Here is a 27,735-nt window from a genome sequence, read left to right on the forward strand (position 1 = left end):
TGATTCAGTGACTGGGGTAATCGGGATGGGTATGTCGGAGGCAATGAGATTGGCACAGGATAGAGCAGGGTTTAGGACTGTTGTACATAGGGTCGCTATGAGTCGCAAGCGACTCGATGGCACATAACAACAACAACTTCTTGTTAGATCATAAAATCAACCCTATAAACAATGACCCTAAACTCTGTTCTATCCTGTGCCATCTTCATCATGTCTGAGATACTTAAGCCCACTGTTATAGTAACTGTAAATTCATTTAGTTGTGATTCTTTACTCCTTCACTCATCCTTCTCAGTATGATGTCCTTTTCCAAGAACTAGCCTCTCCTGAGGGGCAACATGCCAAAGTATGTGAGAAGAAGTTTCACCACACTTGTTTCTAAGGAGACCCTAGTTGCACCTTCTCCAAGACATACTTGTTTGTCCACTTGGCAGTCTACGGTACATGCAATACTCTTCGCTAACACCACAACTCAAGGGTGTCCACTCTTCCTAGGTCATTCTTATTAATCGTGCACCACTGAATGTGTAATTGAAGCAACTGAAAAGACCATGGTTTGGAACAGGTGCAATTTTGTCTTTAAAATTATTTCATTGCTCTTCAAAACATCTACTTAAGAACTTTTAAACCTATGTGGCAGGGAATACCTGCACTTTCTGTAGTTTCTTGACATTTTATTTGAAAATTTTTATTTTCATGGGAGTTTTTTTAAAAATCATGAGAGAGTATTTCAATAATTGTGATTAAGTTTTCAAGTAAACATCAGTGTCGGAATACATATATGGCAACAACACAACACAGCACCATCAGACATAACTTTTGTCATTTATCATTCACACTCACTCACTGCCATTGAGTTAGGACTGATCCTCCATTGAGCTTCCAACACTACGTAAATCACATGGAAGGCGATTACACATCTCTTCCCCTTAGAGCAGTTGGTGGATTCAAGCTATCAGAGAGACACTATCTTGGGATTAACAGTGCAACTCCAGGTGGCCTATGGTACCTGAGCACCTTTACCATTTATATTGTTGTTGTTGTTGTTGTTGTTGTTAGGTGCCACTGAGTCAAATACAACTCACTGCAATATTATGAGCAACAAAATCTGAAATCAGTGCCATCCTTGTGCACCGCATCAATCTATCTTGTTGAGGGTCTTCGTCTCTTTTGCTGACCCCTCTACCTTTCGAAGCATGACTTCCCTTTCCAGGGAATAGCCTTCTCCTAACAACATGACCAAAGTATGTGAGGTTTCATCATCCTTGCCACTAAGAAGCACGAAGCACTGTGACTACACTTTTCCAAAGATGAATTTGTTTGGTCTTTTGATAGTCTGTGGGATATTCAGTACTCTTTTACAATACCACAGCTCAAAAGTATCAATTCTTCTATCATCCTTATTCACTGCCCAGCTCTGAGATGCATTTACAGAACTATACACGTCTTCTAACTCAAATAGCTTGCTTTTGAAGTCAGCTCCTTTTTCCATTAACAGATGCAGAAAGGAAATGGGAAGGTTTCAAACTTAAACCTACTGGGGACTAGGGGAAAGGGAAAACATTTTCTCTTCTAGTGTGTACACTTACTCCTCAATTACAATTACCACACTGTAATTGCTTCTATATAATGAGTTCAAATGTCACTATATGGGCTGGCTCCAAAGCTCTTACTTAGCTAGTCTAACTTGACCCACTGTTACCTTTGACACTAATTGCTTTCAAATCCTCTTCTGTGGCCCTTCCTCTGTAAGTAATAACTTTGGTCCCCTTCGATACTTATCTTCTGTAAACTCTTATAACTAATTTATACATTTCCCCCTCAGGTTTGCAACAGAGAAAATCCTGATGAAGGAAGGACTGGAAAACAAGATCTTCTACTGTTTCTACAGAGAGGAACATTTTAGATTTTCAAAAAAATCTAACTACATCTGTAATAAAACAATAGAGAATTTCTCATTTATCAGAGAACTCTGAAGTATGAGGACTCTGGCTCTAGCCAATAATCATCCAAATTCTGAACTGATGACTGTAACCATAGATTTGTAAAACAAAGCTAATTACTCACCTTAGACAAACATTATCAATCTCATCTCTAAGTCAACTTCTTGTGCCTTACCACAATGGAAATAAGAATCATGCAATGGGAAGAACAACAACAACAAGAAAAAGTAGTATACAACCAATATCCTAAACGTAAGTCTTCTATAATAACAAGTCTTTTGTACTGAAGCTTCAATTTCTATTCTGATAATATGTCATTTTACCTTTCAGAAAGCTATCATAAATTAATTTTTTTCTTTAGATTTTGAGTTTTTGTTTTGTCTTCAAATAAATTTATTCTTTTCTTTTTTCCCATTATGGTAGTTAAAGTTCTGTATCGTAGCTAGAGGGGAAAAGTGTTTCATTTGGCTTCACATTCAATCATTAAACAGTAAACTCCTTAGTGTAGTCTGACGACAAGAGCATTAGACATTAAGGATACTTTATTAACTCAGACAGACACAACCACTGAGCTTACACAGCTAAAAGTCTAATACCAAATAATAAAACAAGTATTCTGCTTTAATCTACATACTACCGATTATGTACACTTCTGCCAATGCGAGGGTCTACCAAACACGATTTGGAGCATGTTAGCATCACTGATCAAAGTATAATTTTTAATTTTTTTCAAACTGCCTTTCTCAGAAGTACCCTACTCCCCAGTTAAACAATGACCTTCAGCAAAGTTGATTTGCTTTTTTCATGCACTTTCTTATCTCTACATTCTTTCACTGATTAGAGAAGAATGCAAATAATAGGCCAAGGCCTGCCAATAAAGCCTATCTGGGAAAATGTTAAGAGAAACTGTTGCTGTTGTCATATGCCTTTGAGTCAACTACAGCTCCCTTTGTCAACTACAGTGACCCTATGAGCAATAGCTCTGAACCCTGCCCTATCCTGACCAACGTCACTGCCTCTGACAAACCTGCCCACCACCACCACCACTGCCACAGACACACCTACTCCCACTGCCACAGTCATTGTGTCAGTATATTCAGCCAGGGTCTTCCCCTCCTCTACTGACTCTCCACCCTTCCAAACATGATGCTCATCTCCAAGGATTGGTCCCTCCTGGCAACATGCCCAAGTACATCAGATGGAGCTTTACAACCCTTGCCTCTATGGAGCAGCTTGGTTTCATCCTCTCCAGGGTATACCTATTTGTTCTCGTGGCAGTCCACAGTAGGTTCAATACTCTTCTCTAGCACCACAACTCAAAGGCACTGATTCTTCATCTGTCATCCTTTATCACTCACCAGCTTGTAGATAGATAGCTAGTAAATGAGAAGACCATGGCTTGGATCAGGTGCACCTCAGTCACCAGACTGACACCAATGCTTTTCAGTACTCTAGAGAGGTCCCTGACAGCAGATTTACCTGATGCCATTCATCTTTTGATTGTCTGGCTGCTGGTGCTAAGAGTATTGACTGGAAATCTCAGCAAAATAAAATTGTTAACAAACTCAATCTCTTCTTCATCTATCATGGTGCTGCCAATGACCTGGTGGTAAGAATCTTTGTTTTCTTGATGTTGAGATTCAATCGGTACATAAGACTACAGTCCTTGATCTTCTACAGGAAATGCTTTAAGTCCTCCTCAGATTTGGCAACAAGGTTGTATCATCTGCATTACGCAGGTTGTTGATGAATCTTCCTCCAATCCTGATGCACAAGACTGAGGAAAGGAGAAATATGTACTAGCATATTGGCCTTTTCTTTCAAGCTTTTACTTCTCTGTTTTCATTTATTCTTGATTATTCCCATGTCTCTGGCATAGTGTGAGGTGAGATGATCACAGTTCATCTCGAGAGCCTGAAGAACCTAGATTAAACCTCATTTATAACACATTTCTAGAGGCATCATGCTGGGTTGATTACCTAGGCTCTTTGAGCATCAATTTCATCTAGTCCAGGTTTGGACACAGAGTAAGCATTTATTAAATGGTTATGACTATGGAGGTAGTAATGATCTTAACTGGGTACTGCCCTGTGGGAGAAGATGCTACACAGAACATTGTTATACCAATTAATAAAACTAGTGTATGAAACAATAATTCTATGTATTATATTATTATAAATTTATGAAACTGGCAACTATCGTATGGTTATGAAAGAAAACAAACTTATTTTTAGGAAAACCAAGTAAGTGTTTAGGGGTGAAAGGCCATGTTGTAAGTAACTTGTCCTCAAATGGTTCAAAGAAAAAGTAATTATGCATATACACACATACACACACTGTTGCTGTGTGTCATCAAATCAACTCCCACTTACAGAAACTCTATAAGGCCACCCTTAGGGTTTCCTAGGCTCTAATCTTTATGGGAGGGGGACACCAGGTCTTTGTTCCCCTGAAAACAAAGGTCAGTTCAAGCAGCTGACTTTTCGGTTGAAGTTTTACCACTGTACAAGCAGGAATATACAAATATATACATGGAGAGGGGATTGAGATTGTTAACAATGTTAGCTTGCTTGGGTCCACAATCAATACTCTTGGCATCAGCAGTTAGGAAATCAAAAGACAAAATCCATCTGTGTTAATGTAGTTAACTAATGATCTCTTTTGTATACCAGGAATAAACTCTACCTGGTAATTTCCAAACAATTTTTAGTTGTGGTGTTGGAGAAGAGTATTAAACATACATGGACTGCCAAGAGAATGAACAGGTCTGTCTTGCAGAGGATGAAACCAAGTTGCTCCTTGGAGGCAAAGATTTTGAAGCTCCATCTCACATACACTGGGCATGTTGCCAGGAGGGACCAGTCATCAAAGAAAGACATCATATTTGGGAGGGTGGAAGGATAGAAAGAGGGAGGACAACCCTAAATGAGAAGGATTGACTAGGATAATGGGGATAGGTTTGCCGAAGTCAGTGAGACTGGCTCAGAATAGAGCAGGGTTCAAGGATACTGTGCATAGGGTCTCTATGAGTTGCAGTCAACTAGATGGCACATAGTAACAACAATTATCTACATACACACACATACATACAAATATAGGGAGATCTAATGACTCAGTCAGGTAAGGAATTTTACCACCATTCTGAAAGAATACAGTTCAAATCCATCAACCGCTTTGCATGAGAAACAAAGGCAAACTCCTCCTGTGTGATTTACTGACTCTGAAAATCCAAGAGTCAGTTAAGAAATAACATACATACAAACATTAGTATATATGTGCATGCAAATATGTAATTATTTTGTATTTCTGAGCATATTTGTATCTATAGAGCAGACACCAAATTTTAATATAAAAATATGAAAACATTAACAAAATTTCAGTCTGAATAAAGTATAACCAGTCTGCTTGAACTATTATTTCTATAAATGTCTTAATTTTAAAATTATTTTCAAAGAAAATACTAAAAAATATTAAACTAACTCTAGTCTAACCCTGTTACTTAGTATTTCACTCATACTGCCATCTGCAGGAGTCACTGACCTTTATAATCTTAGTGACAGTAGTCTCTTAAACATTGCCTAGGTCAGCTTTTCATTGAATGCACTGATCATTTCTATTCCATAATTAATCGCCATTAGAGTAAATTCTGCAATTGTTAGGGAGAGTCCTGTCCTACGAAATTTGCATATCAAGCACTTTAGGTTATTCACATCTACTGTAGGATTAAAAAAAAAAAACAAAACAAACCACTGCCATCATATTTGTTCCAATTTATAGCAACCGTACGTGCTACAGAATAAAGGTGAACTTCCTAAGATTTTTGGCTGCAATCTTTACTGAAGTATATTACCATGTCTTTCTCCTGTAGTCCTTCTAGGTGGGTTCAAACCACCAATATTTGTAATGGTTGTTTTTGTTGTTACATAACATCGAGTCGGAATTAATCACAGCTGACTTTCCAGTGGGCTTTCAGAGGCAATAACTCACATGGGAGAAGACTGCCCATCGTTCACACGCAGAGCAGCTAATGGATTCAAACCACATACTTCTGGGTTGGCAGTGCAATTGCTTCCCATTAAGCCACCAGTGCTCCCTTTGTGATGCTATTCAAGTCCAAATTGCTTGTGTCAACCAAGGACTACATTACAGGCTTAATGGTAATTCCAAAGATAACAAGTCATATACTCTCTACAACCTATAAATGTTACTTCATTTGGAAAAAAAAGTCTCTGAAGATGTGGTTCAATTCCTGATCTTCCGATGGAGAAATTATCCTACATTATAAGCAGCATATAGGTTATAAACATCTAGAAAAAAGGAGCCTCCAGGTAATAAACAACATGTATTTACCTTTTAGTGTTATATAAAATTGTGCCCATTTTGAAACAACCGAAACCAAATCTTAACTCATAATAAATTTAAAACATCTTCACTGGCTGTTTTGTGTGTCTTTTAAATCACTGAACAGGCTTTCAGAGTTTTCCTACATGAAAGTAAGGTGACATATGGAATGCAGACACTTATTCCAACTTGAACTACAAATCAGAGAAGAAACATGCTTTGAACTACAAATCAGGTAGGAAGATGCTTTGAACTACAAATAAGATAGAAAGATGCTTTGAGACTCTCTTGTCTTTTAATGGGATATAAATTCAGTCACAAGTGTTCTTAAGAGACAGAGGTAAAGGATATTTCACAAACACACGGACACATATATATATACAGAGAAAAGGAGGAAGCAATGTGATTTCGGAGGCAGAGATTAGACTGATGTGGCCACAAGTCAAGGAATGCTGAAAGTCACCAGCAAGCAAAAGAAGCAAGGAAGACATTCCCTAAAGCAAGAGGAGGGAGCACAATTTTGTCTTGATTTTGGCTCTTGATTTTTAACTCCTAGTCTCCAAAACCGCAAAAGATTTTTTAAAAGACAAAAAACAAAAATCAGCAGCGGCCAGAGTACTGAAGAGCAATGATTTCAGTCTGGATATTAAAGTGCACCTGATACAGGCCATGGTTTTTGCAATTAGTGTGATGCATCAGAAAGGTGAACAATGACTAGGGATGATGGAAGGAGAATTGATGCCTTTGAGCTGTGGTGCTGGAGAAGAGTACTGAATATAACATGGACTGATAGGAGAACACACAGGTTTGTCCTGGAGAGGGCGAAACCAGGCTGCTTCTTGGAGGCAAGGATTCTGAAGCTTCACCTGACATACTCTGGACATGTTACAAAGAGGGACCAATCCTTGGAGAGGGACATCATGCTTGGGAGGGTGGAGGGACAGTACAGGAGAGGAGGACCCTCAATGAGATGGACTGACTCAGTGACTGGAGTAATGAGGGTAGGCATATTAGTGACAACATGATTGGCTCAGGCTAGAGCAGGGTTCAGATCTGTTATACAGAGGGTCGCTATGCGTCACAGGCAACTTGATGGCACACAGCAGCAACAACAATTGCTTTACACTCCCAAGTCTTTTACAGCAGCTATGTTGTTCTTTGTAGGTGCCATCATATCAATCAAGACTGATAGTGACCCTAATAACAACAAATTGGAGCCTTCTACTATCCTGTGTCATCTTAAGACTAAAAATATACTTAGATTTTAAAAAGTACATACACTTACCTACTGAGTGCTTTTACACCTTCAGCTATATAAACATACATATTTGTAAGGGAATGGGGGTGTCTTTGCGGTAAGAAGCTGCACTGCAATCCCAAAGGCATGCTGTTCCAATCTCCCAGCTGCTCCCTGGGAGAAGGATGGGCAATCTATCTCCTCCAGTGTGACTAAGTGCCTCTGAAAACCCACTGGAGGGTCAGCTATGGAGGGTCAGTTGGTTTGGACTCGACAATAAAGAACAATAACTAGGAGCGATGCTGGGCCCTCATGGAGCAAGCTCAGGGGTTTATGTAGGGTTGGGGAGGGGTATATTTAATGTTGAATGTAGACTTTCAACCCCGAAATTACTTAGCAACCCTACTTTTGGATTAAATAAACCTAGGATTACATTCTCGCTAAATGTCTTCTCTGCCCATATTAAGGTCAACTCCCTCACCTGTTTCCGTAACTCTTCGCTTAAGATAGTTTCCAAAACACTCACCATCCTGTATGCCTGTTTATACACATGGTTTCTTTGACTTTTCCCTAAAAATACACTGTCACGAACCAAATGAAAGAGTTAGGATATGGCCTAACCATGGAATAGTGCAGGGTTACAGACCCTTGGCTCCATAAAGACAGTCTGAAATTGCATTCAGGTGTTACAGAATTGCAAATCAGATGTCAACAAAGCTCCCAGGTTCTAACAAATTAATTACTGCTTCACTAGACTTTCTGTAACATACAAGTATTTCTATTTTTGAGCAAAACTTTACATTTTCACTGGTTAATTTTATCTAATTTAAGAAGTTCTCCACATTATGCTGAGTGAAATATCCCAGTCACAAAAGGACAAATATTACATGATGCCACTGTTGTAGAATGGGACTGTCCTTGGGGTTGGGGAGAGACTGAGTAAGATGGGTTCAATAATGTATACTGCACTGAAACAGAGGAGGGAGAGAACCGTTTAAAAGAGAGATATAACTAGGTATTTCTGTCATCACAGGAGACTAGAGCGAGGGCTACATGGTGGAGGGGACCTGGGGGAGGGTTTGTAAAACAATGAAAGAATCTTTTCTTTTACTTTTCCATAATTTTTGGACTCATGTACTTATAACTTGTTAGTCAAATTTGTGTCTTCTAGGTTGCAACACCCCCATGATACATCTTCAAGGATATGAACATGTACAGCCAAGCACAATCAATAAGAGTGCATCTAAATTCCAAAATCAATCTCCATAATAGTCTATGTGTTTCCTACTGCCAAAGGGGCCCTTTAGAGTAGTGAGAGAAGATCTTCACCCTGAAACCCACAGCATCCCTTTTCAGCAGGAAGTAGCTAAGAGAATACGCCATCCCCTTTTCCTTATGACTCAGGGTGAAGTCTCTCTCAGGGAGGAGTGATAGGGAATGGCAAAGGACACACTGACAAAGAAGATTAATCAGAACTGGCTTTGACAAGCACTGTGGCATTTGGACAAGAACAAACTGGGAGGAGGGTAGAGAGAATAGTGCAACAATGAATGAGTGGAAGCCCAAAATCTCTGTAAATGTTTATGAAAATTAATAAAATATAATTATAGAAAAAAAAAAGAAGTTCTCCAATTAATTTCTCTGAAATTAGTCTAATTTCTGAGCTCAGATGGTTGAGCAAAACTCTGATGGTTCAGTGGTAAGGAGCTGCACTGCCAATCCTAAGCCTCTGAACTCACCAGGTGCTCCAATGGAGGAAAAAACAATTTCCTCCGCTGTCATTTATCGCTTCTGAAAACCCTCTGGAGGGGCAGCCTGACTCAGTTCTGACTCGATTCTTGTTGTTACTGTGTACCATCAAGTCAGAAGTGACCCACAGCCAGCGTCCAGTGGGTTTTCAAAGGCAGTAAATCGCAAGGGAGTTGACTGTCCATCTTTATTTCATGAAGCTGTTAGTGAATTCTAACCGCATACCTTTTGCATTCGCAGCACGATTCCTTACCATCAAGCCACCGGAGAGCTCCCTGACTTGATGGTTCAAGGAAGAATATTGCCTTTAAGTAGGAACCAGCTCATAGCTGACCCTTCAGAGGGCTTCCAGAGGTTGTAAACTGCAGGGGAGAAGGCGGCTCCTCTTTCACTCTCGTAGCAGCTCATGGATTGAAACCGACTTTGGGTTACTAGCACATCTCTAATGACACACCACCAGAGTTCCCAGTTTAAAAGTAGGGCTTACATTTTCAGAATGGATGTATTACACTGAATATCCCTCCCATGTGTACATCTGCTAAGTGGTGGGCTCTTTAATACAAAGCAGAGTAGCTTTAAAAGAAAGCCTGTAAATGTCTACCTCTAAGTTCACTCCTTGAGAAAACACTTATTGAGCTTCAATTAGGTGAAGAGTCAATCACCACATGGAATTCACAACTAAGTTACTTAATGTGGGAGAAAAATGTTATCTAACACAGGCAAAAAGTGCATATCCATACAAAGTTATAGTTTAAAAAAACCTATGAAGTAGTTGTACTCTGTTGTAAAGGGTCAGTATGAATCAGAAATAACTTTAAACAATGGGTTTCTGTTTGTTTGTTTGCTTGCTTGCTTGTTTGTTTTAGCTATGTAATGCCTGTGCATAAAATGTAAGGTTCTTCCTAAAACACCAATTCAATTACATCATTCCATCCTAAAAATGTATTAAAAGCATCCCTAACTAACATGTCACAGCTGTCTCTTATCTGACCTCACTCATCTTTTTCTGTCTAACCCACTGACCTTCCAAGCAAATCCTATCATTTAGGTACTTCAGGCTGGCTGTTGTCTCCCTCTTCCTCATACCAATTCTCCTTCTTTAGCCAACTTAAGTGATCTTCTGTGAACCATCAAGGTTTACTTTACCTAAAAAAATCTGGACTTTGTCTTTCATTCTTGAAAACCCATGAAAGCTGTGAATTACCCCAGGTATTCAGATGTCTTTGATGAGGTTTCCAGAACACATGTGAGAAACGTCAATATGTTCACTCAGGTGTGGCAGGCAAGTCTAGAAGGTGGTCTAGTCCATCAATTCTGCTTATGAAATGAGCCCCCAAGAGGTTCCTGGTTGAGTGATGCACATTGGAGGGAAGCTTGTCCATATTGGGACAGAAAAATTTTGAGGGGGCCTGACTGCCCAAACTCTACCCTATGTTTCATTTGCATCCTTTTTACTATTAAAAACCTGTACTCATAAGTATGGTACTTTCCCTAAGTTTTGAGTCAACCTAACATACTACTAAGCCAAGAGATCATAAATAAGGAGGCTGAAAATAACTAAATGTACAGTTAGTATCCTCAAGGGGATAGAAGGAATCATCAAATGTGTAGCCAATAAATTAGAAGTGAGAAGGACCCTAGGAACTTCCAAGCTTACAGCTGGCATTGTGAAGGAGAGAGGAAATCCCACATTATTACCTAGCAGGGCAGAAGTGCATGAGTTGTGGGGACTCACAAGCTTGTAGTTACAGTCTAAAGTCTTGGACAGGGAGCCTGGATGACCATGCCCTTTAATTTGTGATATGTGACCTACCTCCAGGTGGTTGGGGCAGAGGAAGAAGTGCTGCATGTGAAACTGGAGAGAGAATGAAAGTGGAACAGGCTGAAGTCAACTGGTCCTTAGAGTTTTGTAGTGGAATTTGAATTTTTCTACTCTCTTCAAGTTACCCTAAGTTCCCTGATTCTGACCTATTAAAACACTGTTTACTCTCTCATTCGAGTGCATTTTATATACTGTCCTGAGTCATTGTTTTAAGTTTACACAATTTGTTGTTGTTGTTATGTGCTGTCAAGTCATCATATACATATTTAATATTCCCAGCAAAATAGCAAGCTGTGTGAAACACAGATTCTTCCTAAACTATATTTCAAATACAGTCCTGAACTTGCTATAAGTTAATATTGCTGTTGTTGTTGTTGTTGCTAGGTGCCATTAAGTCAGGTACAACTCACAGCGACTTTATGAACAACTGATCTGAGCACTGTCCTATCCTGTGTCATCCTCACAATCTCTGACACACTCAAGCCCCTTGCTGCAGTCACCATGCCAACCTACCTGGTGAAGTCTTCCTCTCTTTCACCAGCCCTCCACCTTCCCAACCATGGTGTCCCTCTTCAAGAAATAATCTTCTAGCAACATACCCAAAGTATGTGTGATAAAGTCCCCTCATCCTTGTCTCCAAGGAGCACGCTGGCTGCACCTTCACAAAACAGATCCATTTGTTCTTTTGGCAGGCCATGAGATATTCAGCTGAGACTTACCTGTCAGCTTTTTGTATTGGGGAACTGACATACACATTGCTAATTTGTATCCTGGCTATTTGTATTCTCACTTGCTTATCAGTGGGCTAATCAGTGCAGTGCTTGTCTGCCCATTTGCTGTCCTTGTGGGTTTATGTGAGGCTGAAAGCTGTGCTACCAATGTTTCACATGCCAGTAGGGTCACCCACGGTGGACAGGTTTGAGTGGAGCTCCCTGATAAAGACAAACTAGGAAGAAAGTTTGGCCATTCACTTCTGAAATAACAGGCCTCTGAAAACTATTACGATGTTAACATAACTCTGTTGAAAATACACATTATGTTATCCTGGATAAGGAAATCTATCACTAACAAATCATTATTCTACAAGAGGAAGGGATTCGGAATTAATTTCTTCATCTCAAACTACCACTTTGTCTTCACAGAGCTATTTCACACTTTCATGTAGCTCTTAATCTCAAAAGTATGAAGTTTGCTGAATCACTTTTTCCTCATTTATAAATATCTGATTTTCAAGATTTATCTCTATATTCTACATTTTGAGCCTCTAACCAGACATTTTTCTAAATACTCCAAACCCTTCCTCTATGATACAGTTGCGTCTTATATATTTTCACCAGAGAAATAACTTTCACATTAGATAACATGTGTAAAGAAATCAGACCACTGTCCAAATATCAAGCTCAGCTGTTTTTCTCTTTAGGATTTAATTATTAAATAAAAAACTAAATGTCAAGAACTTAACAGACTAGCTGATAATGTTCCACATCCTATTTGGTTGAGTACTCTCTGAGCATGTACTTAAAAGCTAGTCAGCAACTATCCACTGATCTCTATGCTCCTGAAGCAAATAATAATATAAGTAACTAGTCTACCAGACATATAGCCCACATGAACCACAACCTCTTCTAACCTGTGGCCAGAAGAATCCGATTATGCCCGACTACCACTATATGTCATTCTGAGCAGGAACACATTTGAAATCTAACCCTGGATAAAAAGAGAAAGAAAATGCAGAACAAAATGCAAGTTCCTGAAAAGGTCAGACTATTGGACTGACAGAAAAGAGAGGATCTCCTGCTAAGACTTTGACTTCAAAATGAACTTTTAAAAATGGAACTGAAGGTACCCCTTCAGGTCACCTCCCAGTCAAAAAACTGTCTATTACCCACCAATAATGTGCTCCCTGAAGCAATCAACTATATGAGATCAAATGGGCCACAATTACCCCAAAGTAAACATTAGAAGACAAGGAGGGAAAATGAAATTAAAATGGACACAAAACAAACAGAATGGTGGAAACAAGAATATTGACAGTGTGAAAACTGTAATCAATGTACCATAACAACTGGTATAAATAAGAACCTTATTTACTATATAAACTTTTTGCCTAAAAGACAATACATTTTTAATTATAGTTAATAAATTAAAAATTACTGTAGACAGAGTACAAGCTCTAGAATCAAAACAACTGAAATGTCATTTTTATTTCATCTTTACATTTCAGTCCAACAAATGGGAAGTTAAACTAGTCTCTCAGTTTTATTTTCTACCCAAGACTAGAGAAATACTATATATATGACCTTGGGAAAGTATTGAAATCTTCCCATTTCATCATCTGTAACACAGAGATAATAAGTCAGTAAGTACATGCTTGTAGGACTGTAATAAGAATTAACACAATAGGAAACTGACAGATTCTGCAGAGAGTTGAGCTTTCAGTAATTAAGAGTTAATAATATTAACAGTTTTTAAATGGTTGAGCCATTTTAAACCAGAGAATCTTCCCCTGTGTATAAACTATTTTAGTTGTCTAATCATGACTTCCTAAACAATGGGTATTCATTAGTAAGCAGTTTGAACTATAGAGAAAATTAAATACAATCTTACAGTCAAAGAAAACCAGTTCCCAGGACTGAAATATCTCATAATGCTAGGGGGGTAAAAAAATCAAACATAGAACACAGGTTCTCATTCTGATTAATATTATAATTTCATGAGATTCTACTAAAATTTTCAATAAAAGACAGCTATTGTTTTAAAGACCATATTAATTTTTTTTAAATTTTCTACTAGTTTGTTTACAAAATTTGACTACCCTATTGTCAATAACAAATTATTTCTATTTCCCTCATCCCCCCAATTATCAAATGGTACAACCAACCCCATATTAACTTCCTCGCCCCCTGCACTCTGCTTTCACGCTCCCCTATCCCTCTTGGATCCTAATACTCACTCTACAATAATGGCTTTATGTGATATTTATCCTTGCGGGACTGAGTTAGTTCATTCAACATAATGCTCTCCAGTCCCTCCAAACTTAGGTAATAATTTACAAAATCATTGTTCCTACATATTGCATAGTATTTCACTGTGTGAAAGTACCATAATTTCTCAATCTACTTGTTGTACTAATTATTTCTTAATAAAATTTTTCTTTTATATTGGCTCACTTACAAAGTCCGTAAGTTTTTCACATGAGCCTTTTCCCATTTCCTTTACCCACCACTCCCTCTATCCATCAAAGTATATGACCCTGTCCTTCCACTCCCTGGATCCTCCTACACATTTTACTAGTTACCTATTTCTACAATAATGGTCTTATACAGTATTTGTCCTTATAGAACTGAGTTACTTCACTTAGCATAATGCTTTCTAGTCCCTCCCAAGCTAGGTAGTGATTTTCAAAATCATTGCTACTGCATGCTGTATAGAATTCCATCCTACGAATGTACCACAATGTCTCAATTCATTCCACCGTGGTTGGACATCTGGGCTGTTTCCATGTTCTTACAAAGGTGAGTAACACTACTATGATCAAGAGCATAGAGCAAATAGAGTCTCTTCTCTTTCCTAAAAGTTATCACTATGCTCTCAGTTTGGCATTTGCATTTCCTTCTAGTCACCAAATCAGAAGTTAAAGAGTAATATGATTGATTCCATGGAGTGATGAAGTCTTTTGCTTTTACAATGTGAACAAACATTATCTGTGTCACAAGTAAATTAAGCTTCCCAAAGGCATGACTGAACAAAGATAAATATGATAGGCAGTTTGGGTGTCTCCCATGTGGTAACCTAGCAGGCTACTAACAAACAGGGTGTGGTCCTAATGTGAATCCAATGCTTTTGTTTTTCAAATACATGCATGTATTGCTCAATTAAAATTCCCACCAGATTTACATAAATATACATTTGCATAATTTTAAGGAATAAATTTATAGCACAACCAATCAGTGCAGAGGAATGTATTTCCATTATAAATTTCCTATATGAGGGATGTACACTGTATGGACTTCTCTAGACTCCAATCTTCTCCCCCTAAATATTATCCATTTCCTTAAACAATTTCTCTTGAAACGAACTTGATAGTCAAGTCCTAATTGTAGACTATTAAGTAAAAATTTTAAAAGGAATCTCTTATCTTTGATAATAATCTCAAGGAAAAGCAGCTCAAACTCATTGCCATGGGCTGAAAATCAACTCTACTGGGTTTCTGAGGTTATAAATGACAGGGAAGGAGATTGTCCTTCCTTCGCTCATTGAGCTGCTGGCTGATCTGAACATCCAGAGAGGAGCAGCCTTTGGGTTACCAGTGGAATTATGCCACCAAATTTAATTTTTTTTTAAAGTGCCATTACTTATATTATTATCCTATAAGTTTCTAAACAACAAAGTTACAAGTGAGCTGGAATAATAGCAGTTGAATAGTTATACAAGACCCAGATGTTTGCAGGTTCAAATTTACCAGCTGCTCCACAGGAGACAGACGGGTCATTTCCTCCCACAGGATTTACACCTCTGGAAACTTGCTGGAGGGTCAGCTATGAGTCACTCCCAACTTCACAGAAATGAGATTGTGGGGTTTTATTTTGTTTTGTTTGTTCGTTTGGATTTTTGGGTTTGTTTTCAGTTGTTTGATTTTTATGGTTGGTTTTGGTGGGTGGTTTGTTGTTTTGTTGTTTTTTTTAATTTTTTTTAATTTCACTTTATTAATTTTAATGAACATTTACAGAGATTTTGGATTTCCATTCATTCATCGTTGCACTTTTCTCCCTGCCCACCATTTCCCCCAGTTCGCTACTCTCTTTGAAAAGAAAAGTTTTTTCATTAGTATACGATTCCCCCTCACATTCTCCACTGCCCGGAATACACTCCACAATGCAACCTTAATTCTGGAATCTTGTGATAATCATAATTATACTATCATATATGGCTTTTAAACTGTTCTCTCCCTCAACTGTTTCAATGCAGTATACATAATTTATCCAGTTTTTTCAGTCTTACCCTAACTCTGATGTCAGTCCCATTCTACAACAGTAGCACCATGCAGTATTTGTCCTTTCGTGACTGAGATATTTCACTCAGCATAATGTCCTCCAGGGTCACACATTTTGAATAATATTGCATGAGTTCCTTGTTTTACAATGCAGCGTAGTATTCCATTGTGTGAATATACTAGAGCTGCTCTAACCATTCCTTTGTTGATGGGCACTGGGGTTGTTTCCAACTCCTGGCTATTGTGAAAAAAAGCCGTGATAAACATGGGTGTACATGCATCTGCTTGGATGTCAGTTATGGTCTCTTTGGAGTATATTTCCAGTAGTGGAATTGCTGGGTCAAATGGTATCTATTTGCAACTTTTTGAGAAAGCACCACACCACTTTCCACAGTGGTTGCACCTTTACACTCCCACCAAAATGAATAAGGTTTCCAGTTTCTCCACAACCTCGCCAGCATTTGTTGCTTGCTGCTCTGTTAAATTTTGCTATTCTGACTGGGGTGAGATGATATCTCACAGTTGTTTTGATTTGCATCCCTCTTAGAGCTAGGGATTTTGAACATTTCTTCATGTGCTTGTTGGCCATCCGAATGTCTTCTTTGGTGAAGTGTCTGTTCAAATCCTGTGCACATTTTTCTATTGGATTATTTACTTTTCTCTTGTTGTGATCTTCAAGTATTTTATAAATTCTAGATAGAAGATCCTTATCTGACATGTCATTACCAAATACTTTTTCCCAGTCTGTGGCTTCCCTTTTTACCCTGTTGGAAAAGTTTTTGGATGTGCATAAGGATTTGATTCTTTGAAGGTCCCATTCATCTATTTTATCTTCTCCTGGTTATAGATTGTTTTGTTTTTTAATTCAGGTAAGAGGAAGATCTGATTGCCTAGTGATAAGCAATCCCAAAATGACAGCAATGAAAGAGTTAATAAAGAGGTATCATCTAGTGTCATCTGTAAGACATACAAATAAATGTCATAAGTAATAAAAGAATATAATCATTTTTTGTTGTTAATTGTCCAGTCGAGTACAACTCATAGTGAACCCTGTTCTATCCTGTGCCGTCTTCATACTTCCCAACACATTAGAGGCCTTTGCAGCAGTCACCATGTCAATTTACCTGATTGAAACTCTTCCTCTACTCAGTCAACCCTCTACCTTTCTGAGCATCATGTCCTCTACAAGGAATAGCCCCTCCTTGCAACATGCCTGAAGTATGTGAGACAAAGCCTAACATCCAAAGAGCACTCTGATTGCACTCTCTCCAAGACATATACATTTGTTCTTTTAGCAGTCCATGGGATATTCAGTGTTCTTTTCCAACAGCTAAACGACATTGATTCTTCTTCTGTCATCTTTATTCACTGTCCAGTTCTCAAATGAATAGCAAGTGAGTGGAAAAGCCATGGCTTCAATGAGACACATCTTAGTCCTCAAACTGACATCATTACTCCTTAATAATTTGGAGAGGTCCCTAACCGCAGACTTTCCCAGTGCAACATCTCCTAATTTCCTGACTGCTAGTACCAAGAGTGTTAACTGTGGATCCAAGTAAGATAAAGTTATGGTAAGTTTCATTCTTTCCTCCATCAACCATTTCTATACTTTAGATCAAATTGATAGTTAAACTGAAGTCAGAGATATTTTCAATAAAAGCTAGGATCACACTTCAGTATTATAATTTACGCTACAGAATAACACATAAATGATTCTGAGTCACTTACCTAGACTATGTAATTTTCAAGGTAAACAACTAATTCTATCCAATAGTTAAGAGACATTTAGAGGCAGAATGTAAATACGGTAAATTTGCTTTCACTAGTATTAGGTAGAATGGTGGATCAAAAGGAAAATTATCTTGCCAGAACCATCTATTTGAGGATAGGCTTAGTCATACCAGTAAGATACAGAATACTAAAATTTAAATACAATTGTAAATAATCCAGAAACTTTGGCTCTCTAACAAACACATAATTGTTTGTTTGTTGTTTTCCATCTAATCAGACCCGACTGGCACAGGAGGAGACTGCACCTCCTTCTCCAGTGGAGCATCTGGTAGATTCGAACCACATGCCTTCAGGATTGCAGCACAGCTCCTTACCACTAGGCCACCAAAGCTACCCTATAAATACATATTTTAATTAAATACTCTATTGACTTTAAAACTGGTGCAACTGAGAAATATGAAATAAATGCTAATTTTTTAATTATAAAAACCATGTGTTTTCAGGAAAAATATGTGCACATTACGAAGCTCACAGTTACATGAGCATTACTTTAAAAGCTCCACAGTGCTTACTTTCCTCCATTTCATGGGTATTCAGTGTACCTTTCTTTATAGTCGACTTCCTAAGTCACAGGGATTACTGTGATCAGTAAAGAGTTTCAATTATTAAGGCACAGAAAAGTAAACACGATTGTATAGCCAGGGGAGTCTGCTTCTCAGTCTAGAACATATCCTAGCACTCAGGGAAAATGAAATGTGGGACAAAGACTCCCTTTCTAACTCACAGCCTCATGTCTAAAGTCAGGGAGCTAAACAGATGACTCAAGGACACTTTCCATGTCTTTTCTGAGTTTAGTCTTTTACGTATCTCACATCTTACTTGAAAGTGAGCAAGATGTCCAGACCTGTTCATCTTGGAGACACAATGAGAGTACAAAGACGTGAGTAAAATAAGAAAGATAATACTGACTGAAATATGTAACTGAGAAAGAAAAAATATATTAAAAATTTTTTTAAAAGATGGCATATTTAACATATCACAAACCAGTACTGAGTCAGTACAAGTGGGCAGCTAACAGCAGTAACGAAGCCATGGACAAGGTTTCTCCAGACTCCTGGTCCCGTAAACAAATCCAATCCAATCCATTGCCGTCAAGTTGGTTCCGACTCACAGGGACCTTCCATTAGGTCTGTGAGGTTGTGAGTCTTAGCAGGAGGAGAGCACGCACATATCTCTGAAGGTGCAGCTGCTATCTTGGCTCCTTAGAGACAAGTATGCAACTCTGGGCTGGGAGGGAAAGGCCCACCCTCAGTAGACAGGGCTGCTATAAACCAAAGAAGACTCGCTGATAGTGAGCACTTATCCCCTCCACTACTGCTCCTTTTCTTTTTTACCTTTAACTTCCCTTTATACCACTCCTGTTACAATGGCTAACGGGTTAACTGTGACATAACTCACAAAACAGAGAATTTACACAGAAGTATTATTATTTTATCTGAACTATTTTATTCCCTCTTTTCTCTCTCCTTGTTTATCATTTGAAAAAGCCCAAAATCATTGCCAAAAAGACATAACCATCTCCAGCAAGTCTTCAGAGACTAAACACTGCATGGGAGGAGACTGCCTATCTTTCTCCCACAGAGCCAATGGTAGATTTGAACCCATTGCCTTAGAGTGGAAGTGCAACTCCTTATCAGAGCAATCTGAGTATTCTTTATTTTTTCAACTCATTTCTAATGGTATCCTTTTCCTTAACATTTATGTTAACTAAAAACAAAAGTTCTTAACAAGACACTTCTAATTAATTCAGAGAAAAGAAAGCAAAGCAAGGAACCCTTCTGTTTTCTTTTATCTGCCTCTTCCTGAAAATGGTAATTTCCAGTGAATTACAATATTGATGATGAAGAAAATCAGCAGTTCTAAATAACAAATGAATTCCATTCTTAAATCTTTTATTCAACTTTGTACATGAATTAATTAAATATAGTCCATATCTAACTTCAGCTAGTCAAATTACTTGATTTCTTGTTGTTGTTGTTGTTGTGTAGAGTTGAGTCAGAACCAACTCATTGCTGACTTTCCAGTAAGTTCTCAGAGGCAGTAAATCATACCGGAGGTACCATGTTTCTGCATCTGGTGGATTCAAACCACATGCCTTTGGATTGGCAGTATAACTTTACTACTTAAGCCCTAGAGTTCTCTGTCTTAGTATACAGTTGTTGTTGTTGTTCAGTTCTCTCAGTAGATAATGTAAGTTTCAATGCAATAAAAAAAAACACGAAAGAACTTCTTCAAGAAACACTAAAATACCTTCCATATAAAGTTGTAATAATAGTGCCTTAATGTAATAATAGTGCCTTAATGTTGTTCTTATGTGCTGTCAAGTCATTTGCAACTTACAATGACCCTATGTACAACATCCCTAAACCCTGCTCTATCCTTGTGTCAATTTTTTTTCTCTGACACACCTGTCCTCATTACCCCAATCACTAAGTCAATCCATATCATCAAGGTTCTTCCTCTCTTGTGCTTAATATATGTCACAAATGTTGTTGTTCTTAAGTACTGTTGAATCGTAGGCAACTCATAGCAACAGTATGAACGAAAGTCTTCAACCCTTGCATGCCTTTCATCCTTTCTTCAGGTTCATAGGGTTTCCGGAGGCAAGCTATTACAGTGGATACCACACCTAAATAACGCTCTTTTTTTATTATGAGTCATCAAATACATCTCAAATTTTGAATATGGCAGGATTTACAGAGTCTGACACAATTGTAGGTTGACTAACTTGGACATTTGTAACTCATGGACCCCCTATAGATGTTTATTTCTTATACCAGTATTTTAAATCTCAATTTTATATACTTGTTTTATACTAAACACCAGTTGGATAATGACCAAATGGTCACTTGCTAAACTGTCCAAAAATCCTTTTAGTGAGACAAAATGGGATAGGTAGTATAATATTCCATATATCATCACTTGGGTGAAATATGGAAAAGACCACATAAAGGCTAAACTTTACCTGATAAACTTTAACATAACATGGTTAACCTTAACAGCCTGATGCCCCAAAATATTCTTAGATATTTAACTATGTAGTTGAATAAATAGTTCAAGTATAGTTATTTTTAGAATTGTTGTTGTTGTTGTTCTAGAATACTAGACATAAAAGAATGAAAGACAAAAGCTATGTTCTGACACTTCCAGATGCCATATCGAGATTTTAATCATAATCCATACAATCGTTAAGTCAACTTGACAAAACAACTATGAGACATCATCTCATCCCAGTAAGAAGAGCAAAATTTAACAGAACAGGAAACAACAAATGCTGGCGAGGTTGGGAAGAAAGTGGAACCCTTATTCACTGTTGGTGGGAGTTTAAAATGGTGCAGCCACAAAGGAAAGCAATATGGTACTTTCTCAAAAAGATGGAAATAGAAATACCATTTGACCCAGCAATTCCACTACTGGGAATATACCCCAAAGCAACCATAACTGTCACCCAAGCACATATATACTCACCCATGTTTACTGCAGCTTTGTTCATAATAGCAAATAGCTGGAAACAACCCAAGTGCCCATTAACAAACGAATGGATAGAGAAGCTGTGGTATATCCACACAATGGAATACTATGCTGCATTGAAAAACAAGGATCTCATGAAGTATTATACAAAATGGATGACTCTGGAGGACATTATGCTGAGTGAAATATCTCAGTCACAAAAGGACAAATACTGCAAAGTGCCACTGTTGTAAAGTAGGACTGACATCGGAGTTGGGGGGAATCTAAGAGGGAATAAATAATATAATCTGCATTGAAACAGATAAGGGAGAGAACTGTTTAGGAGGAATGTATGATTAGGTATTATAGTCATGACAAGAGTCTATAATGAAATGTGCATAGTGGAGTGGACTTGGGGATGGGGGGAGAGGGGTGATATAACAATGAAAGTTTTTTTTTTACTTGTCAAAGAGAAAAGTAAACTGGATGGGAGTGGTGGCATGGAGGAAAGTGTGCAACAATGAGTGAACGGGAATTTTTTAAAAATACAAAAATAAAATAAAAAAGTATTTTAAAAAGAAGTTCATTTGAGCTAATACGAAACAAAAGAGAAAATGTAAATAGCTGCATGGACAGTTAACCTAGGCTATGGTCCTGTTTTCTATCTCCCTAAAAAGGTTCTTCACTTAATAACAGCTAATTTTAAGTTCTAAACTAAAGAGAAGAGTGGAAGGACAGCATAAGAGAGAAAGACCCTGGATGAGATGGACTGACACAGTGACTGGGGTAACAGGGGTAGGTGTGTCACATACAAAGAGATAAAGCATGTTTCAGAGTTGTTGTACATAGGGTCACTGTGAGTCACAAACGACTCAACAGCACTTAACAACAAGACAAATGAGCTCTGGCTGTTTAGTGGGAAGGAATTCTTGTTATTAGGTACCAAGAAGTTGCTTCATAGTGACCCTGTGAACAAAAGGTCAAATCTTTGCCCTATCTTTCACCATCTTCATGATCTACTCCATGGTAAAGCCCATTATTACAGTTACAGCCCACTGTCTGTCAATCCACCTTGTTGAGGGTGTTCTTTTCTTTCTCTGACCCTTTACCTTTTCCAGCATGTTGTGATTATCTAAGGATCGGCCCTTCTTGATAACACACCCCATGAGGGCGACAATTTCACCATCCTTGCCTCTAAGGAATATCGTAGTTGCACTTCTACCAAGACAGACTTGCTTTTGGTAATCTATTGGCAATCAGTCAATGAAACAAAAGGACCACTAAGTCCAAGAAACTGTATGTAATTCTTTATGCATTCCTGAGGGCTTATTTTCTCAAAGTGACCCAAGGAAAACAAATAAGACTTTAAGAACCACAACTTGAATTGCCTCACAAAAAAAATGTAGACTTGGGTCATATTAAGTACAATAAGTAAATGAATCTAGACTTGTCTCTATAATCAATCCATTTTTATTCTCATTTAAACTTCTGCTATTAGATAAACTGATAATTGAACTTACTTTCAACTTTCAGGAGAAAAAAACCAAAACCAAACACCACCCTTACTGAACAATGTCACTTTTCCATGCCCCACCATGTAAATATTTACAGATTTCTTAAATTGGTGATGCTTTTTGGAGTTCAATAATGGTAGGCTTTACTACCATCACAGAATACACTGTAATCACTGAGTACTTATTTCCCCGATCTCCACCCTTACCCACTAATTATAGATGCCTGAAAGGCTCTGCACTTTACTTCAAGTGATACTCAAAAGCTGTGCGACAGAGCTACAACAGTCAGCTGTTGCTCAACAAATTTATATTAAAAATGAAATTTAATATTTATGTTAAAAATTTCAAGATATGAAAGAGACACAAACTGACCTTCATGAGATGCTGATTTATCCATTTTGTAAACGTTTTCTTCTGGACTTTATCCCGTTCATCTGCACAAAGGAGAGGAAATTATATAAAGTAAGGTTAGTAAAACCTACGAATATAAGATTTTAATTGTGATTATGCATTACCAACAGAAATAAAGTATTTCAAAAGCAATGCTGAGTGTCTGAATTTTAACTTTTGGAAGATTTAGTTTATCTGTAAAAAAAAGTGTTAAACATCTGTCTATCAGATTGGTTGCATCTACTGACCAGTAAATAAATTTTTTTTTAAAAAAATAATAATTCCTCACCTAAGGGAAACTCTAGCTAAAGATGTGTTCAGTGTGGTATGCAGCGATACATTTTAAAAATATTAAAGTTTCTTAAATTAAAATAATAATAATAATAATAATTCCTTAGGTTATTAAGGAATTGCTGTTGTTGTTGTGCACCGGAGAGTCTGAACCAACTCATAGCTGACCCGCTGGCAGGTTTTCAGAGCCCATCCTTCTCCCACAGAGCAGCTGGTGGCCTCGAATCGCATGCCCTCGGGAATGCAGCACAGCTCCTCTTCACTTATTATTTATTATATTATCTCATAATTATTATAATTATTAAATTAATTCATCTAATTTTCCAAACACTCATTAAATAAATGTACGCCATCATCTAACCAGCCCTGCCACCTCCACACCTCTAGCAAAGTGTCTGACCTAACTTTACTAGTTTCACACAGGTTCCTGTACATGAACTGTCCAAAGCCTCTTAACACATACCACACTGCCGATGGCCTTCTCCAAGAAACAGGCAGTGTCATTACACTATTACAGAAGAGGACATTGCCCCAAGATTATCCAGAAAATAGTTTAAAATTTAGAAGACTTAAATTCACACATTCACGTTTGAAGTAAAATTCTGGTTTAATTATTAACCATGCTATTCCTCTCTCAGAGTCTCTGGTAAGAAAGAAACGATCTCACCAGACAATCACTATAAATCATAGTACTGATTTGCTTACTGTAGTTATGGTAATAGATTATTTCCTCATGGTTTTATGGAGAAAGATTATTTGGACTGTTTAACAAGTTATTCTCTTAAAGGAAAATCTCAAGTATTCTAGTGCAAAAGGCTACTATGTACATCCCTAATACTTCCTTCTCCCTGCCTCTAGGCTACAATTCCTTACTTCCTTTTTTTCCTTCTTCCTTTCTGCGCCTGGGGGAACAGCTTTCTCATCCCTAGTGGTGGTCTTTCCTCTCTCACTGTAATTCACACTTTCTCCAATTTTCCCCTGTGGGGTAAGACAGGCTTTGCCTTTTTACTTCATGTTTTCCTTCTTATTCCTTATCCGAATGGACCCTTTTAAACTATTGTATTGGAACTGAGGTTCTTTGAAAATGTGTGTCTTGTCTGAAAAAAAATATTTAAGCTGTCAACACAAATGTCTATCTACTTTCTAAAATAGGATAAATCCAATAAAAAGATAAGGACAAAGCAAAGTAGCTAAAAATATGCAGTATGTGGGATGAAATTGGTATCAACTCTTAAAACATGAGAAATAAAAAGGCAAAACATCTTAATATATGAGAACCAATGTTAATAGGGAACCTATGTGAAAAAATTCATATACATAGGTAATTACACTAACAGACAATACAGCATACTGTTATTGTTGTTGTATACCTGGAACTGATCCATAGCTGACTCTCATATGGCAAACTGGTAACAACATATAAGACAGCATGGACAGACCATTCACACCAACACAGAAATTTCTATTGGACATTGTTGCTCTAAAACAAAGAATGTTGTGACAAGAAAGTATCCATACATGTACAAGGAAAAGTTGTTAATGCCACTATCATTCAAATTTATGCACCAACAAACAGAGCCAAAGAGGAGGAAATAGATTCTTTTTACCAACTTCCATACTCAGAAATCAATCAAACTGCAACCAAGATGCATTTATAATAATGAGTAACTAGAATGCAAAAGTTGGGAACCTGAAAGAAGAATCAGCAGTGGGAAAACATGGAGTGGGTGACAGAAACAAATCTAGGAATGGGATGACAGAATTCTGCACAATAATTTATTCATGGTGAATACCTTTTAAAAGAAATGTAAAAGCAGGCTATACAAATGGATTAACCCTGATAGTATGCACAGGAATAAGATCGATTACATCTGTGGAAGGAACTGTTGGAGAAGCTCAAAATCAACAGCGAAAACAAGGCCAGGTGCTAATCAGCAATACAGGACACTAATCAGTAATACATGCCAATTATGATGGAAAGTATTTTTTTTAATGTGTACCGTCAAATCAGATCTGACTGGTACAGGAGGAAGTTGCCCCCTCCTTCTCCAGCAGAGCATCTGGTGGATTTGAACCACATACCTCTGGGATTACAGTGCAGCGTCTTGCCACTAGGCCACCAGAGCTACCTGGAAAGTATTTTTTATACTCACTTGCCGAAGAGACTTAGGCCTAGACAAAGCAAGAGCCGTGAAGCTACTAACTATGTAGGTTATTTTCAGGAACATGAAAACTGGAAGTAAAACTGTACACATACTTCCAGATATTGGTTCTAAGGTATTGATTGATTGCCACTGATACTACTCTGCCAAGTATAGAAAATCTCTCTATCATCATTCTAGAAGATGTTTTAAATAATTCTAATAAACTTTTTTTCTGAGATAAAAAAGAAACAACATATGATCAAGACGCAATGGTGATGAAGGGGGAAGTGCAGGCTGTCCTGAAGGACTTGGCAAAAAACTAAGGCCCAAGGAATTAACAGAATGCCAACTGACACATTTCAACAAACAGATGCTGCCCTAGATGTGTTCTCTAGGCTGTGCCAAAAAATCTAGAGAACAACTACCTGACCAACTGTGATCTTTTTTTTAATTCCCATTCCAAAAAAGGGTGACCTGACAAAGTGGAAATTATCACACAACATCACTAATATCACATGCAAGCAAAATCCTAAAGATTATCTAAAAACAACTGGAACAGTACATCGATACACATACATAAATACAAGCTGAATTCAGAAGAGCTTGTGGCACTAGAGACATTATCGCCAATGTCTAATGGATCCTGCCAGAAAGCAGAGTATCAAAATATTGTCTATCTATGTTTATTTGACTATGCAAAGACATTTGACTGTGTGGATCACAACAAATTGTGGCTAACTTTGAGGAGAATCATATTCCGGAACACTTGACTGTGCTCATGTGACACTTAGACCAGGAAGCAGTCCTCAGAACAGTGCAAGGAAACAATGCATGATTAAAAATCAAAAAAGGAGTGTGTCAAGGGTGCATGCTGTTCCCATACCTTTTCAATCTATATGGAGAACAGATCATTTGGGAGGCTGGGCTTTATGAGAAGGAAATGTGGCATTAGCATTAGAGGAAGACTCATCAACAATCTACGTTGCAGAGATGACACACCACTGTTTCCTGAAACTGAGGAGTCCCTAAAGAGCTTGCTGCAGGTGGTCATGGATTGTAGTCTTCAATATGGATTAAAGCTCAACATCAAGAAAACAAAGACTCTCACCACTGAGCCAACTGGTAGCACCATGATAAATGGAAAAGAGATTGACGTTTTTAGCAATTATAGCTTGCTCGGATCCACAAACAACACTCTTGGCACCAGCAGTCAGGAAGTAAAAAGATGAATTGCATTGGGAAAATCTGCTGTCAGGGACCTCTCCAGAGTGCTGAAGAGCAACGATGTCAGTCTAGAGACTAAGTAAGAAGTGCCTGATCCAGGCCATGGTCTTCACAATTATTTGCTATGCATCACGGAGCTGAACAATGACTAAGGAAGACAGAAGAAAAATCGATGCCTTTGAGCTGTGGTGCTGAAAAATAATCTTGAACATCCTATAGACCATGGGGGAGGGGGCGGGGGAAATGGATCTTAGAGAGGGTGAAACAAGTTTCTCCTTGGAGACTAGGATTTTGAAACTCCATCTTAAATATCTTGTGCATGTGGCCAGAAAGGACCGATCTTTGGAGAAGGACATCATGTTCAGAATGGTGAAGGGACAGTGTAGGAGGGGACTACCCTGGATGAGATGGACTGATAAAATAACTGGGGCAATGGGGCTACCCATTCTGTCGGAGTCAGTAAGATTGGATCAGGACAGGGCAGGCTTCAAAGCTATTGTACATAGGGTCACTATAAGTCACAGGTGACTGTACAACACATAACAAGAACAATCAACAACATATTAACTAAAGTCTTAAAATTTAGGTACTCTTTCCAGCAATTTTATTTCTAGAATAAATGCTAAAGTTTCAATTGTGGGTTTTCAAACATACAGAGAATATAAACCTAGAAGTTTATAATAACAAAGTAAGTTTTCTGAACAAAGCCTAAATGACATAATACAAAGAAATGGTTGAAGAAATGTTAATAAGGCAATATGATCACCGAAGAAGATATTCAGATGGCTAACAAGCACATGAAGGAATGTTCAAAATCCCTAGCTCTAAGAAAGATGCAAATCAAAA

General features: G+C 37.9%; 1 protein-coding gene across 2 annotated transcripts in view; it reads right to left on the reverse strand.

Annotated features, from left to right (window-relative positions):
• The window catches only part of DST (dystonin), a 674,592-nt gene that overhangs the window by 324,605 nt on the left and 322,252 nt on the right, over window positions 1-27,735 (reverse strand). For both annotated transcript variants that reach the window (XM_006893143.1, XM_006893142.1), the window contains one exon: window positions 23,213-23,274. In XM_006893143.1, the coding sequence (XP_006893205.1) occupies window positions 23,213-23,274 (62 nt within the window). The remainder of the gene's footprint in view (window positions 1-23,212; window positions 23,275-27,735) is intronic.

This window comes from Elephantulus edwardii, unplaced genomic scaffold (assembly GCF_000299155.1).
Source record: "Elephantulus edwardii isolate Elephantulus edwardi_28Jun2011 unplaced genomic scaffold, EleEdw1.0 scaffold00124, whole genome shotgun sequence".
Lineage (NCBI taxonomy): Eukaryota > Metazoa > Chordata > Mammalia > Macroscelidea > Macroscelididae > Elephantulus > Elephantulus edwardii.